We start from the raw sequence: 17,584 nt of genomic DNA on the forward strand, positions 1-17,584 counted from the left end.
CCAAGAGCCCTCAATACCCCGACATCATGCTTCTTGGCTGATTTATCCCATGTCATTAAACCATGAGCTTTCAACATCCCATAAAAAGTTTGAAATCCTCACTAGTCACAAACATTCACGTCTTTCAAACTTTGTGGAATAAATGAAATATTTATGGAATATTCTTATAAGTATTACTACTATTTCTCATTCATCAACATATCATTGTACATATATAGATAGTAGGTACACTTATATTATAGTACGTACAGTTTTATACATCTTCGTAATACTTATTAGTATTATCGTTACATATACCTACTTTTAATAAACACAAGTATACATAAGAATTATAGTACATACTTAACCATTAACCACGCCAAAATCGTTCTTCGTTCCCAAACAAGAACTAGAAATTTGAAGTCAATAACCATTAAGGTCATTAATAAATGAAAAGAAGAAAAGTGAGGAACATTTATAGGCCTTAGAATTAGCGTTACACCATGGAAAATGTGTCGGATTTGATTTGATAATACGGACTAGTTGGAATTAATGAACTTAAATTGCATTTGGCGGGAAGCAAGGAGAGGTGTAGCGTAGCAATGTTTATGTAAGTGGGGTAACTTCAACTTGTGCATGTAATTTTGCATGGCCTCTTGATTAATGGTAATGGACCCCCTAGCTTATTATTTTCTTCATAAACTTAGAGGAATCTTTGAAAATATTAAACACAAGTACTTTTAACTTTTAAGGGCTACCCTTATTTTAAGGAATGTCCTGCCTTTATATTGCCAATAATCCTTGTAAGAGGCCCTATTTGTTGCTTGCTTAGAGTTTACGACTTTACATGTACGAAGAGCCCAATGTATGGTATCCTTATTAGTGGATGATTGATGAATTGGAAATACCAAATAAATAAGGATGTGCTCATGGTTAAGGTGTAACTTTGTAAAGTATTTCTTTTTAAATACTTGTAACACATATATCTGCAAATAATTTTGAAAACTGATATATTATTGTGCAAATAGGGCTTAAGCGGAGCCAAACAATAAAACTTTTAAGGTTTTGTGTCCAAAATAAATTGGATAAATTTTGTTGAACTTGCAAGTAGTGGTCAAGAGAGGCAAATGTTGAGCACTAAAGATTGGAGGGAGTCATCAACTCTTGTACAATTATAAAAAATTGGATTAACATTGTAGGGTTTATTAAATATTTAGAAAAAGTAATTAACTCTTTTACGAGTAAAATGTTAGATTATACTTCATCTGTTCTTTTTTATTTGACCTGTTTCTTTTAGCACGCTTGCCAATGCAAAACTTTAACGATCAATAACTTAAATTCCCCATAAGTTAAAATTATAAAATTTATATATTATGATAGTATTTATTAAGACGAATTCAAAAAGATCCCACGTGAATATGTTTTTTTCTTATATATTATTCACAAAAGACGGTCAAAGGAGGGGTGGTGAATAGTGTAAAAGTCAAAGCGAGTCAAGTAAAAAAGAACGGAGGAAATACTATTTACTACCTCCGTTACAGGTTATGTGCAACGAATAGACATTTTTCCTCTCTGCTTTACGTCAAATCGTTGCACATAGCCTATAACGGAGGTAGTATTTAGAAATAGTTATATTATTATCTATACGAAGTAATAAGTAAATACTTTTGATAATAGCACTGAAAATGAACATGTTTTACATTGTACTTTCTTTTAAAATATATAATTATCCCGTTTTGATTAAAAATCAATCTCAAACAGTAATTAAATGAAGCAAATAAATTGAGACTATAAGAGCAATGTGAAACAAATGGTGTAGTACATCTTTTGATTTGACATATTGTCTCAAGACACTTTGAGGTGGCTAGTGCAGCCACAACCCACAAGCCCAGCTTAAAAAATCAAGTAATTGAGATTCCGAAACTACCCTTATCCAATTCATCCACATTTCCCGCTCAAAACAAGCAATAATAAAATAAAACAAGAGAGATTATCATCAACCCTTCATAAAATAACGACAATGTTTATGATTCATCATATTTCAGTAGGTCCCTCTCTCACTTTATACTACCCATCTGTCATCCATTAAACCATCCTCTACCCCTTCAATTCTTTCACATTTTCATAAATAATCTCACACTATTTTCTCAATTATTATTCAAATTCATTTTCATTTTATTTATTTCCCTTCAAAAATTACCCAATATAAATACCATCTCTTTGTCTCACTCACTCTCACTCTTCACTCCCCACTTCCTCCTCCTCCTCACCTCACAATGCTCCCCCTAATCCCACTCTCTCTCCTCCTCCTCTTCACCTCCCAACCAGCCTTCTCTTGGCGCCCTTGGCCCAATGCCGATCTCAACGTCAGTCGTAGTCATTCCACTACGGCTGACTTAGAGTTCGGCCCCTCGAAAAAATTCGAGGGGTCGTCCGAGTTTGTCGACCTCAAGTACCATATGGGGCCGGTGATGACTACAAACATCACCGTCCACATTATCTGGTACGGCAAATGGAATCCATCCCAGAAGCGGATAATCCGAGAATTCGTAAATTCGATCTCGGATGAGTCCGCCCCACCACCCTCGGTCTCGGGGTGGTGGAAGACGGTTCAACTCTACACCGATCAAACCGGGTCCAATATTTCTAGAACCGTCCGAATTGGTTCGGAGAAGAACGACAGATTTTACTCCCACGGTAAATCACTCACTCGGTTATCAGTTCAGTCGGTAATAAAATCATTTATTACCGCGAGAACTAAACCTCTACCAATCACACCTAAGAACGGGATTTACCTCTTGCTGACGTCACCTGACGTGTACGTTCAGGATTTTTGTCAGCAAGTGTGTGGGTTTCACTATTTTACTTTCCCCTCAATCGTAGGGTATACTTTACCCTACGCTTGGGTGGGTAACAGCGCGAAGCTGTGCCCGGGGGTGTGTGCGTACCCGTTTGCGGTACCCACGTATATCCCCGGGCTTAAAGCGGTTAAAAGCCCCAACGGAGACGTTGGGGTCGAGGGGATGATAAGTGTCATTGCTCACGAGATAGCGGAGTTGGTAACCAACCCGCTTGTTAATGCTTGGTATGCGGGGCCTGACCCGATTGCGCCTGTGGAAATTGCGGATCTTTGTGAAGGGATTTATGGGACAGGAGGTGGTGGGTCATATACTGGACAAATGTTGGAGGGTCGTGATGGTGCCACGTTTAATGTGAATGGAATCCGACGGCGGTTTTTGATTCAGTGGGTTTGGAACCATGTCGTCAATTATTGTACTGGACCCAACGCCCTTGACCACTGATTAGTACTACTAGTACTAGTTTGGTAATTTTATTTTATTTTATTTTTTAAAATTTTACTTTTGGGTGTTTTTGGGTAGATTTTGGACCAGTAGTTTGGGTAGATTTTTTTTTTTTTTTTTGGAGGGAAGTTTAATTAAAAAAAAAAGTGTATGGTATTGTATTTGTACGTATACTATCTTTTGTATACCATAAGAAAAATAAGATAGTGTTAATTTAGTAAATTTAAGTTATATTTTTAATTGGTGTAATTTAATGGTCTTATGAAATGACAAAAATTATAGTCCAAAAATGTGGCCACATTGCCACAATTATTACTAGTAGTTTAAATCAAAGGGAATGGTAGTAAACTAGTAATCCCTCTCTGCATCATCTAGTTTGTTACTCGCTAATACGTGCTTATAAATAGCAAAATATTCTATATACAATCATGTTAGATTCATCTCAATGATAATAAAGACTCATAATTTGTTAGGGGTGGAGCAATGGGTTGAACATACTTTTTTGGCTTGCTTTTGTGACACAATCCGTCAATCCATGAATAACAGAAAACTTGTGTATACAATCATACATTGACTTAAATAATCAATTTAAAGTATTCCTCTTTACTCAACCAAATGTTTTCTTCTATGAATTGAAGTACTTGTACCATTTGGTTTATATATTTTAATCTCTTCAAGTTGTTAGAAATTAAATGTGTTTGTTCTAAGAAGTTTTGCTCAATAAATCACATCGGGTTCGTTACTTGTACCAAAGGTTTTAAGCTAGATGTGGTCTTCTACCTACAAGGCTACAACGCTAATTAGATTGGGATGCCATTGTTGCATTTTATGTATTATTACTTGTACATAGTTAGATTAAAACGGAATGAGTACTACGTAACTTATTTTTCTTGGTGGAACTACTATTGCTTAAATTATTCAATATTCACCTCTTTTTTGTACCCAAATGTAAAAATATTCATATTCCTATTACAAATTACGAAGTAAATAAGAAAATTAAAACAATTTATAGATCAAGTAACTACATAACCAAATAAATTAGTTGATTTTTACTTATTGAGTTGATTTTTTATTGATAAACTATACTTTAATACTTGTTATTTGTTTATATGCAAAGATTTACAATACAAATACTAATTATTTTCCAATTTTCCCTAATCAAAGCTGGATTTTAATTTGTATAAAATTAAAATTACTGTAGATAGGCCTTTACCAATTGTAACTAGCAAGCATATGATGAAGGGAAAACTACAGTGGGTCCGTATGAGTTATAAGTGCATATTGAATTACTGATACGGTGCGTTGGTGTAAATGTTGTGCGTGCCTAATGCCTATATATATCTTCAATTATTTCACCATTAACTTCTACTTCTCTGATTTCTTCCATTTTTTTTTTTTATTGGGATTGTGACGTACTACTGCAATTTATGGTTGCTGCAGTATTTTTTTTTCCCCTTTATTTTTCATGTATAAACCTATTTATTAATGATACTTCTTGCTAGGACTACAGTTTGATTTTACTCAACATTTTAATCTATTATAATCTCATTAATTAGGCTTGCACCTTCATTAAAAAAAAAATGATGTACTTGTACTATATAAGAAGTACGGAGTAATTAAACTTTGGCACCATTAATTAGTCAATTATTTAATGAAGAGATGAAAGTTTGTAAATGGCAAAAACTATTTAAGGTATATGCTATTATTCGTGTTAGAATATAATGATAATTATATTCTGTTATATTGTACATATCTATAATTGCCATATATTTCTCTTGTGCATATTAATAGGTAGTAATCTGTAAATTAGCTCCCTAATCTAAGGCTTAATTGTAGGCCTAACTCTGACTGGTAATCGTGTATATATTCTGCCAATTTCTAATGAAAGGCAAGCATTGAAATTCCATTATCTTTTATGGTATCAGATACGGTTTCGACCTAGGCTTCACCTCCCTAACAACCGCCCTCCCTACCTTCTCTTCCGCTGCTCATCATGTCTTCCGACTCCTCAAAATTCCATCCCGCTCTCACCATCACCAATGTCAAATCTCTCATACCCGTGACTTTGGATGACCAAGGCATGTATCATTCTTGGGCTACCTTATTCAAGGTACTTGTTAGGGTCCATGATTTACATCACCATATCATTCCCCCAACGGAGGCAACGGAAGTTGCCGCTTATCAAGCCACCAAGACCGCCGACCCGGCTCTCTGGAAACGACTTGATGCTGCCGTTTTGAACTGGATTTATGGCAACATATCTCCTGATCTTCTCAATGCTATTCTTCTCAAAGACGATACCGCCGCAGGGGCATGGGCTCGTCTTGAATCGCTATTTCAAGATAATAAGGCTTCCCGTGCTACTCATCTTGAAGAAGAACTCGCCGATCTCGACTTTGAGAATTTTACATCTATTGATTCTTATTGCAATCATATTAAGTCCCTTGCTGATCGACTTGCCACTAGTAGAATAAACAAAATGGCAAGCGGTTCAAACCCCACAATGGCAAGCGGTTTTGAACCGCTCCCTATTGGGGGGCTTGCCAATGTCCATTTAAATGGCAAGCGGTTCAGAACCGCTTGCCATTTGAAGAGAAAGGGCAGCGGTTTTGGCGCCAAACCGCTGCCCATTAAGACTATAAAAAATTAAAAAAAAAAAAAAATTTTTTGTTTTTTTTTTCGCTGAAATTGGTAAACAAATAAAATACATATAAAAACAATAATATTTTTATTAATTAATTGATGTAAGTAATACATTTTCATTAAAAAAAATAAAAAAAAATTAATACAAGTAATAAAATTAATACAAGTTCTGTCAAACAAAAAAAATACAAGTCTGAAAAAAAAATATATACGAGGCAGCTCTTGTTCCACCACCAGGCACCACCGCCGTCCACGTGCACCACCACCGTCACCACCGTCCACGCGCACCACCACGAGGCTCTTGTTCCAGATCCCAGCCTTTTTCGCCCACTACGACCCCCACCAACACCAAATCGACCTGAAACAAACCAATTATAACCACACATCACCATTAAATTAAAAAAAAAACTTAAAAATTAAAAAAATAAATAAATAAATAAGAGAACAAACCATGAATTCCACCATAACCTCGAAATTTGCTAGAAATTTGGGTTTTAAGGGTCAAATTCGACCATAAAAACTCTAGATCTAGAGTTTTTATGGTCGAATTTGACCTAAAAAACTTGAAAACTCCAACAAATTAAAATCAAAACCCAAAAAAAAAAAATTGAAACCCACAAATCGGAACCCACAAATCGAAACCCACAATTCAAAATTTGCTCGAAAATTTACTCAAAATTCGCTCTTGATTTTTGGGGGTTTAGGTTCAATTTTTTTTGGGGGGTTTTGGTTAAAAATTTTACTTGAATTTTCTGGAACTTTTTGGGGGTTTTGGTCGAGGAGATTAAGAGTGAGAAAGAGATCAAGGAGGAGAAGTGCGAGAAATGGAGGGAGGAGTGAGAAAAGGGAGGAGCGAGAAAGAGATTGAGAAAAATGGAGGAGGGAGGAGTGAGAAAAGGGAGGAGCGAGAAAGAGATCGAGAAATGGGAGGAGTGAGAAAAGCGAGAGAGGAGACGTGAGGAGGAGAGAGAATGGGTGAGGGCTGAGCTGAGTGGGTTATAATTAAAATGGGTAGGGTTTTTTTTTTTTTTTTTTTAAAGGGCAAGCGGTTTATGGTATGAACCGCTTGCCATTTGGGGATTTTGCAAGCGGCTCACACAAAACCGCTTGCCATTTACAATTTGGCAAGCGGTTCACCCAAAACCGCTTGCCATTTACAATTTTGGAAGCGGAATTTCAAAACCGCTTGCCATTTGGGGCTTCCCATTTACTATTTTCTACTAGTGTGCTGACGTTGATGCCCCAATTTCGGAAAGCCGACTAGTACTCAAACTCACCGCCGGCTTACCCGAGGCCTATGCCGGTACGGTGGACATTATTCACAACCAAGAACCGCTACCTTCGTTCGAAAGCTGCCGTTCCCGGCTTAAACTTGCTGAGCGGACCCTTAAGAACCGTTTAGCCAAGGAGGGCGGCAGCCGGAACCAAGCGGCTCTCGTGGCCAGCACTGGTGGAAGCAACAACCCGACCTCTTCTTCTTCAGCCCGTACTTCATCCTCTAGCTCTAAAGGGGGAAAACAGAAGAAAACTAATTCTTCTAAAAATTCTGGGAAGGGCCGAAATACCCAAAATTCTCCTCTTGGGGCCCAACAGCAGCCACCTCTTCATGGCCCACATGTGCCATATACTTGGCAGCAACAACCTTGGGCCTATGCTCCTTGGGTTCCTCCTTGTCCATATCCGACTACATCATGGGCTCCAAGACCAGCAGCGGCCCAATCTGCTGGGCCTCGTCCAGCTGGGCCTGGCATTTTGGGCTCTCGTCCTCAAGCTTACAATGCAATTGCTCCTACTGCCAGCTACACTCCCACGGATATTGAGGCGGCAATGAATGCTCTTTCCTCGTCTTACACTCAACCCGATGGGAATTTTTACATGGACACTGGTGCAACTTCTCATATGACCTCGGATCAAGGTATTTTTAATTCTTATTTTAATTCGAGCAATAAAAATCATAACATTGTTGTTGGTAGTGGTCATTTAATTCCAATTATCGGTCACGGTAGTACTACTATACCATCACCCAACAAACCTTTTCATTTGACAAACATGTTACATGCTCCCAATTTAATTAAGAATTTAATATCTGTCCGAAAATTCACCACTGATAATTCGGTTTCCGTTGAATTTGACCCTTTTGGTTCTTTTGAGCGGTATAAGGCTCGTCTTGTAGGTGATGGTAAAACTCAACAGCCAGGTGTTGACTGTGATGAGACTTTTAGTCCGGTTGTCAAACCGGCTACTATTCGTACAGTACTTAGCATTGCTATATCTAAATCTTGGCCTGTTCATCAGTTAGATGTCAAGAATGCTTTCTTACATGGTTATCTGAATGAGACTGTCTACATGCATCAACCCATGGGGTTTCGTGATAAAACTCATCCTGATCATGTTTGCTTACTGGAGAAATCTCTATATGGTCTCAAACAGGCACCCAGAGCCTGGTATCAGCGATTTGCAGATTTTGTAGCCACTATTGGTTTTTCTCACAGTAAATCTGATAACTCTTTGTTCATTTACAGACAGGGCTCAGATATGGCATATATCTTACTGTATGTTGATGATATTATCCTTACAGCCTCTTCTGACAGGTTAAGAAAGAAATTCATGACTCTTTTGAGTGGTGAGTTCGCTATGAAGGACTTAGGTCCTCTCAGCTTCTTCTTAGGGATAGCAGTGTCCCGCGATGCAAATGGTATGTTCTTGTCTCAGACACAGTATGCCAAAGAGATCATTGAAAGAGCCGGCGTGGCTGATTGCAGCTCTTGTGCTACTCCGGTTGACACCAAACCAAAACTCAGTTCTTCTGCTGGCTCTCCATGTGAAGACCCATCTAAGTACCGTAGTTTGGCTGGTGCTCTACAGTATCTCACTTTTACAAGACCGGACATTTCCTATGCTGTGCAACAAATTTGTCTCCATATGCATGATCCCAGATCCGAGCATATGCATGCTCTCAAGCGTATTCTACGCTATTTACAGGGTACTTTATCTTTTGGTCTTCACTTGTATAAATCCTCTCTGACTAAGCTTATTTCTTTCACTGATGCTGATTGGGGAGGATGCCCGGATACTAGACGTTCTACTTCCGGCTATTGTGTTTATCTTGGTGATAATTTGATTAGTTGGTCATCCAAAAGACAACCAACTTTATCAAAATCCAGTGCAGAGGCCGAGTACAGAGGAGTTGCCAATGTGATTTCTGATTCATGTTGGATCCGAAACTTGTTACTTGAACTTCATTGTCCTATTCATAAGGCTACCCTAGTTTATTGTGACAATGTGAGTGCCATATATTTATCAGGAAATCCGGTACAACATCAACGTACCAAACATATTGAAATGGACATCCATTTTGTCAGAGAAAAAGTCGCTAAAGGCGAGGTACGAGTCCTTCATATTCCCTCTCGATATCAGATTGCAGATATTTTTACAAAAGGGTTACCTCGTGTTTTATTTGAAGATTTTCGAGCCAGTCTCAGCGTTCGTGATTCTCCCGTTTCGACTGCGGGGGTGTGTTAGAATATAATGATAATTATATTCTGTTATATTGTACATATCTATAATTGCCATATATTTCTCTTGTGCATATTAATAGGTAGTAATCTGTAAATTAGCTCCCTAATCTAAGGCTTAATTGTAGGCCTAACTCTGACTGGTAATCGTGTATATATTCTGCCAATTTCTAATGAAAGGCAAGCATTGAAATTCCATTATCTTTTAATTCGTTACTCCGTTTTAATTATAATATAGAAAAACACCCATATTGTTGAAACAGGATAAACTTTCGGTTAACCTTGAGAATTAAAAAAGAAAAAAACCGTTCAATCTTGTATATTAGTCTAGGAACAAAAATTGAATGGTCATTATCTATGTTTATTTATTACGGAGTAGTAAGAGAATGTACGTATATCCAAGTTAACATTGTTCAAAAAATTATAAAATCATTCATAATTTATGGTTTGAACATGGGCATACGTTACTGTCATTTCAACCAAGAATGACTGTTTAGGACTGAGTATGGGCAATGGAAACACGAAGACGAAGTGCAAGACAAGGAATTCCTTCCTCATTCCTTAATTGCATGCCATTACATGGTCCCTATATTTTATGCAACACTCACATTTCACTCTTTTTCTGCTCTTCTTGCAGATTATTGACTCCTTGATATTAAACACCTCTTTTTCTAGTTTCTGCGGTTTATGTACCACTACAACTATCAACTACACTCTCCTATAAGCTAAGGCGAGTTCGGCAAAATTAGATACGTAAAAGTACAGATTTGTAGGGTTTATTTTCTTCGCCTTATTAAAATAAGTCTAATTACCAAACAAAACAAAAGTTTTTTTTTTTTTTAAAAAAAAAAGTCAACAAGAATAGATTAATAAAGGGGTAGTATAGATTTTACTTACTATTATAAGTTCAACCCGTGAATTTCGTCTTTGTAATAAGATCATGATTGCTTTTATCCTTTTAGTCTAATCGATTGTACTGAAGTAATATGATGTCTATGGAATCTTAATGATGATTCACAACAGTTTAAGGATAATCTTGAAAATCGATTTATGAAAGATGGGATTAACCACCAATCCACCATATAATTATTTAATTGTGCATTTGAGAAAAATACTACACAATAATTTATAAGTACTTTATAATAATGTTAGCAAATTTGATTAGTGTAGGAGATTAATTTAATATAGCACAATTTTGAAAGTAATTTAGCAAACACCCTTATGAAATTTTAATAGGGACTATTGATTGGTAACGTATTGGTTGCGCTATTAGCAGGATGAATAGTCGTATTTCTGTAAAAACTTTGACTAAAATGACACATTCACCGAATTAAAGCAACGTGACAAAAGCTACGTCGTTTTTATCAAATAGTTCTGCCTTATGTTTGGCATAATGTTAATCTCAATGTCATTATTTTCCCAAATTCGCTTTCATTTAGGTGACGCTATAAACTTTAATTTATTGGGATTTGAGCTTGTAAGCTTATGATGTACGAGTACTAAATTAAATTAACTTTCGCTTTTCATTGTTTTAATTTTAATCATTTTCACCCCTTTACTTTTATTCCTTTTTATGTTTTGATAACCAAAATTCTGTATCATCTTTTAGGAAATCTTTATGTCAATGAAATGACCCCCAAATTTGAATTCTTCACACATTACAATTTACAATGCATGCAAATGCAAATGCAAATGCAAATGCAAATGCTATTGCTTTCGATTGGCTGTTCAATGCATGTACGTACTCTTGCGTTTTTAAAGGATTGCCTCATGTATCAAATAATCAAAAGTGGATTTTTTTAATTGTTTCGTATACGTATTTATCGGTAATTTTGTAATTTCCACTTGTCACCTTAAGGGTCTGTTCTCATACGTTGAAATTCAGTTCAATTCAGCTCAGTTCAGTTCAATTCAGTTCAGCTCCCAATTTCCTTCTCTTATAAAATATTTATTTCAGTTCAGTTCAGTCAATGAGAACATGCCCTCCCTAATTGCTCTTGCTACTTTTCATCTCATCATTAATTAGCGTGCTAACGCTATTATCCCGTAATTAGTTTATGATGCATTCAGGAGTATATGGGATGGTGATGTGCTATAAGTTCAACACATTTACACATGTAAACGTAGCAACAAACATGGTAAGTGCTTCTACACATACAAGTGGCTAATTTAGCAAAAAGTTCCGATCCCCTAAGTCATAAAGAATAAGAATACAGAGTACTAATTTTGGCACACTATAAACACATAAAATGGAAACGAAAGGAATATACTTTAATATCGAGAAAAGATAAAAACATTATCCCATACCGAGAAATTGCAAAATTTTGCCTAACTCTCGAAAAATGGAAGATTTTGCTATTGATGAACATTAAAGAACAAATAGAGTATACAATTGTTGTCTTGCTGACATACAAATGATCAAATGGATATGAATCTATCAATCTATGATGACTATTGATTATTTTTCCAAAGTGGCTTAAAGAAAAGGCTCAATATGATCGCTAATCAAGGTGAAAAATCTAGGGCCCTCAAAGGTGTTAATAATCACCATTTACAGCTCATAGCATTGACCCATATCCATTTTTTTTACGAATCATCATTAAGACAAAAGGCTTTCTTTTTTTTTTTTCTTTGAACAATTTGTTTCATTAATGTGGTAAAGCAAAAGGCCAAAAAGTAGCCATATTCAGTAAATTACCGTATAAACAAAGACTCTATATGCACATATAGTCAATTAGTCACGTTTGACTACATATAATGCATTTTGGTGCCATTACATATGCCCGCCCAAAATATCCTGGCAATATAAGTCCATGAGATATACTGATATACCAGGCTCAATTATAGTTACTTCTTCCATTATGTTAGTTCAAGATTTATATAGTACGACTTTTATAGAAAGACCCCCAAACTTTATATTTGTCCCGATCATCTATATATGAAGCATATATATATAGGGCAAACAAATTTTGTTTATCTGGGGAATAGCAATCGGACAAAAATAGTAAAAGTTGCACATAATAATAAACGGAGGTAGTATATATATATATACATACCATGTAACTGCCAATCCGACGATATAGCTAGGTGCAGCTGCATAGGGTGTATTAGCTAAAAAAACCGTATAGATGTGCATAAGCGTGTGCATGGGTTAGAAGTAGTGGAAGGTCCATTAAGGGAGCAACCAAATGATGCTTTTGGAAGGAGAACAAACCGCCATCATTGAAATATGTTCAAATATACTTTTTTTAGTAATAAGATACTAAGAGTTTATATACATGCTTCATCAAATAAACAAAAGCTAAAGAGTTGGGAGCGGCGCCTCACGGCCTCAGTGCATTGTCGTTGACATATTTGGCTACTCTTTGTACGTATAATCATAATTTACTCCATTAAGTTTGTTTTTTTTTTTGTTCATTTCTTTGTGTCTTTTATTTTCTACCTTACTTCTAGTGTAGTAAAATATACCAAATACGTTAATTTGGTTGCACGCGTGGGATTTATTTATACACTATAATAATCAATGATCGTTTTTTCCTATGTTGCTACTACTACTAGGCATAAAAGTTTATTATATTATGAAGTATATACTTATATATATGCTCCCAAAAATCTATAAGATTCACTGATTTAGTCCGCATAAATATTCAATTGTACAATTAATTGTTAAAAGGTCAGATAAAGTTTGTATGTATGATGCACCCGATAACACCTAGATGATCGAGTCTTTGATATTTTGATAGAGTTCTAAAGCTTTACAGAACATGCAATGGTCTTCTAACTGACTATTAATGTGGTGTTATAATTAATTTGATACATAGATATTATTGCTATTTTGTATATTAAAAAATGACACTTTCGTAACAACTTATTCCAAACATCCTTTCTTTTCTCCATTGTGTCCCTTAGGGCTTAGCTCTTACAATCGAAAATAATTGCTTACAACTTTACAAGACTGATACTCTTTCCGCTAATTAAAGCTAAAGATCGAAACAACTAAGCAGTCGTTCATATGGATCGGAGTACATGCTTAGGAAAGTTTTTGATGATGGAGATTGGGATGAGAAATACAGTTGGTTGTTAGCTAACATAAACTTTATAGTTTGGTTAATTTGATTAAGGGTTATTGTTTAGGGAAATACATCGTATGTGATTGACGTGCAACCTATAAAAAGCAACTAGGAATTGGACTAAAGCAGTTTACAACTTGCTCAAATGGTCCCCATATACATATATAATAGACATATTTTCCTAATGGTTTTAACTAGCTAATAATCAAATTAAAGCCAATATTGTTCAATTACAATCTCATCCGTCATTCAAGCAATTAATAAATGAGTAAGTGTGCTTTAAGACTAACTTTACTAACTCTAACTTGCTATTGAATTGGTCGCTTGGGAATTTTGGATATAATATATACATGATAGCCGATTATATTTATGATGAGTTGCTTTAATATATACGGGTATGTACCTATATATTTGAGTTGTTTTAGGTAAGAAAAACTATCCTATTGATCGATACCTTTCGCATATCAACCCGACTTATATTAATAAACGAAATAATTTGAGAGTGAAAGAAAAGGTAAGGGGATCTCCAAACCACCTTCAAAGTTTTCCTCTTGAAAAAATAAAAATTCCCAAATAAATTATTTTTTTAATTAAAAAATGAAAGAAAGCGAAGCAAAAGAATATGCTATTGAATTACTCTAGATAACGAGGATAAAAGAACAATAATGAAAGATGAAATAATCATTGTTGGAGGTCATCATTGGGGCCAAAAAAGTCCTATAAAGGGCTAAAATTTCTTTAATGAGAGGGTGCTGCTAATTTTGGTTGATTTAAATTTCAGGGGATTATCTAATGATTGGTGTCCTAAAAAGGATAAATTAGTTGCACACTTAGGCAATAGTCAATAGACCTTTTTAATTAGCTTTTATGGCAAATTTTCTAAATATGAAGACCTAAAATATTGCAATATGAAGCAAATACTAGAGTAAGAACCATATGACGATCGACCAAAAGAACATTACTTAATTAACCACAATCATCTACGTACGGAGTAACAATTTAAACACTTTATTTGTTTTTGAATCGCATTACAACATATGAATTTCATAACGGATCGAATGATATTGAGCAGAAATGACTTGTAAGATCGTAGAAATTTACTTTGTACGAATTACGCATTTAAATTCAATGAAGCCAATATGTCATGAAACAAAATCAACAAAAACATAATTTAAGCAAAAAGGTTTAACAACAAAACAAAAAAGATATTTTATGCAATAAAAAGTCTAACTGCGTGCATATGAATTCTTACAGATTTGGAAGAATGGAAGCTGCTAATATTGACTGATTCATACGGCCATACATTGTCTAAATGTATGTATATGACTCTATTCACAGAAAATGTATAGATGAAACAGAACATTACATTAAAGGGACCACTTTTTAGCTCAATAATTTTGGTTTAGTCTTTAGGCCTTTTTCCCAATTAATAATGTGTATTGTGTAATGGAAGGTTACATTTCTATGTTATGAGTTTTCATGTGTTTGACATTTTTTGACAAATATGCGTGTGATTTTACAGACATTTGATGATAGGACCTTAAATACTTCGTAGTAAAGTTATACATAAACTTAATTATGGAATGTCGATATGCTTGTATAATAGAATAAGAGATAGATTGAATTAATTGAAATTGTTTTGTGTGCATTGCTTATAAACTAAAGTGTGGTATGAGAGAATATAATGCTTGGTATGCTATATAATCAACATGCATCGTTAATTGTTACATACGGAGTACTATATATGCTATATGATCAATATCGGAAAATATATGAAACAAATATATTTCTGATAATGAATACAAATCTTTAACTCGAACTCCTGTGAATTGTTTGGATCCAGTGTTAAAACTCCATAACTATTGGAAGCATATTTGATGATTTGGAACCAGCATTATAGTAGAGAGAAACTTATGCTTTGCTTAACTATAAAGGTAGTAATTGGGCCAGTTTAGGGATTTTGGCCCATTAAGAGAAGGTTATCTGGGCCTCAATAGAAATAGAAAGAAAGACGAGCCTTCAATGGAACCAGTACTAGTCTATTAACCAATCCAAAGTTTAATTTGGTTTGAGTTAAGGAAATATAGGCAAATTAAAAGAAGAAAAAGGATAGAAAATTTATTTTCTTATTACTTCATTCTTTTATAGCAACCAAACAGATTGTGATAAAGAAGAGAACATACATAGTTCATGAAGAACACAAGGATCTGAAAATTCACTTCTCTAGTTTAGAGGTGTTTTTCATATTAAATTTTATCACTACTACAATCTTACAAAGCAAATATTTATAAAGTTTTTAGAAGACACTACATTATTATTAAGAACATGTCAAAAATCCAAACTAGATGTACTGTCCATTATCACTCTATATAATTTGGCCAAGAGCATGGTCATCTGGATTGTTTATGAAGGAAGAAATTCGCCGCAATATAGCAGCAGCCTCAGGATCCAAAGGATCATAAAGATGAAAACAATGCTCCTTACCTATATTCTCCATAGTATCCGCCATTGTCCCTTTCCACCCACTCTTGATCAAATCAACGACGTAGTTTTTCCCTGCATCGTACAAGGTCTTACTATCCATCCCGGCCACCACCACCAGCACCCTGTCACACCCGATCCTAGCCAAATCTTCTACAGAAGGGCTCAACCTATGATCCCTCGGACCTTGATTCGTAGGACACATGTACATCCACATTGGTTCACCTTCACAAAAAAATGGATGAATCAAAATCATCCCTAGTACTTTAACATCTCCAAGGAGTTGGACTACACCCACCTTAGCTAACAAGTTATGAGAGATATTTCCTCCTGCTGAATCTCCACTAACAAAGATCCTCCCAAGATCAGCGTGAGCATTAATCCAAGGTTCTGGCCCTAAGCCCTTACAATGCGAGGCAACCCACTGGAGCGCGTCCCAGCAATCATCATAACAAGCAGGAATGTAACGCTTAGGGAAGAGCGAGTACTCAACAGACACAGCTATAACATTGGCTTCTGCTACGACGAGTGAAACAAAGAGCGAGTACTCAACAGAGAAGGCAGACTGCATACAAAACCCACCTCCATGAATGTAAAAAAGAAGTGGAAGTTTGTTATTATTACCTGTGGAATTGACAGCAGAAGTAGGCAGGAAGATTCGAGCAGAGATATCAGGGGATATGTTTACATCTTTGGTTTCGACAGCAGGGGTGGAAACTGGGTGATCAGAAGGAGGAGCTTTCTCGAATATTGATGTGAAAACATGGACACGACCATCTTTGAGGACATTGAAGAAAAGGAATTTTTTAGCTATGTCTGATTCTGAGTAGTTCCACTCAGACTTACTACTACTGATGCTGCTAAAATAATTCATCTTGATCAATTTTCTTACTTTAATTCCATACAAATTAATGTAGTACTTCTTATATATATTATAGCAGCATGATAATGTGAATCATTTGAGGTTTAGATAAGAAAATTTCTCAATAAGACATGGCCATATAGTATAAGGCTAGAGGTGACGTTTTGAGCAATCTCTGGTGTTTAGCCAAGTGGGAGAAATATATGAACAAATGTATCAATATGAGAAAGCAAATTCAGAGGCGCCTAATTTGCTGTAACTTGTGAAAATTACAGCAATACACTATCAAAAATTACATACAATGGCAGTTGCATTGTTCATTATATGTTGTAGTTATTGTCCTGTATAATACACGACCATATATAAGTATGCAGTAAGTGAAATGTGTCACAAACTCACATAATCAAATTCTTAAAATATAAATTCATAAAAAAAAATAAAATAAAGAAAAAGCATGCACACATATGTACTTTGACCAATCTCCGTAGCTTTAGATTGGCCCATAAATCACATATTTGTCAGCCATGACTAAATCAAAGTTTTCATCTATTAAGTTAATTACAATCATATACAAATAAAAACCAATCACAAACAATAACAATTGACCAATGCCAATGATCATTTCAATATAAATTTACCAAAGGATCTTCTCATATAATTAAATTACTTATTGTAATAAGTCCATCTCATACAAGATTACGGAATTAAATAAGATCTGATAGATACAGATAA

General features: G+C 35.3%; 1 protein-coding gene, 1 long non-coding RNA gene and 1 pseudogene across 2 annotated transcripts; 1 reads left to right on the forward strand and 2 right to left on the reverse strand.

Annotated features, from left to right (window-relative positions):
* The first annotated feature begins 2,210 nt into the window (after nucleotides 1-2,210).
* LOC145608444 (protein EXORDIUM-like 3 pseudogene) lies at nucleotides 2,211-3,363 on the forward strand (annotated as a pseudogene).
* A 2,629-nt stretch (nucleotides 3,364-5,992) lies between these two features.
* On the reverse strand, nucleotides 5,993-6,956 carry LOC145609415 (uncharacterized). Its single transcript, XR_014106028.1, has 2 exons — nucleotides 6,375-6,956; nucleotides 5,993-6,282 (listed from the first exon to the last, which is right to left on the reverse strand). It is a non-coding gene; the product is annotated as an uncharacterized LOC145609415 (long non-coding RNA).
* Nucleotides 6,957-15,874: 8,918 nt separating this feature from the next.
* On the reverse strand, nucleotides 15,875-16,864 carry LOC145607595 (putative carboxylesterase 5). The gene has a single exon (XM_081663197.1). The coding sequence runs from the start codon at nucleotides 16,862-16,864 to the stop codon at nucleotides 15,875-15,877; it is 990 nt and encodes a 329-aa protein (XP_081519323.1).
* Between the last annotated feature and the right edge of the window lie 720 nt (nucleotides 16,865-17,584).

This window comes from Chenopodium album, chromosome 23, assembly GCF_948465745.1.
Source record: "Chenopodium album chromosome 23, dcCheAlbu1.1, whole genome shotgun sequence".
In the NCBI taxonomy this organism is placed as follows: Eukaryota; Viridiplantae; Streptophyta; class Magnoliopsida; order Caryophyllales; family Amaranthaceae; genus Chenopodium; species Chenopodium album.

Bases quoted from the DNA above. Each gene is read 5' to 3' on its own strand.
- LOC145607595 (XM_081663197.1), bottom strand. From the start codon at position 16,864: ATGAATTATTTTAGCAGCATCAGTAGTAGTAAGTCTGAGTGGAACTAC.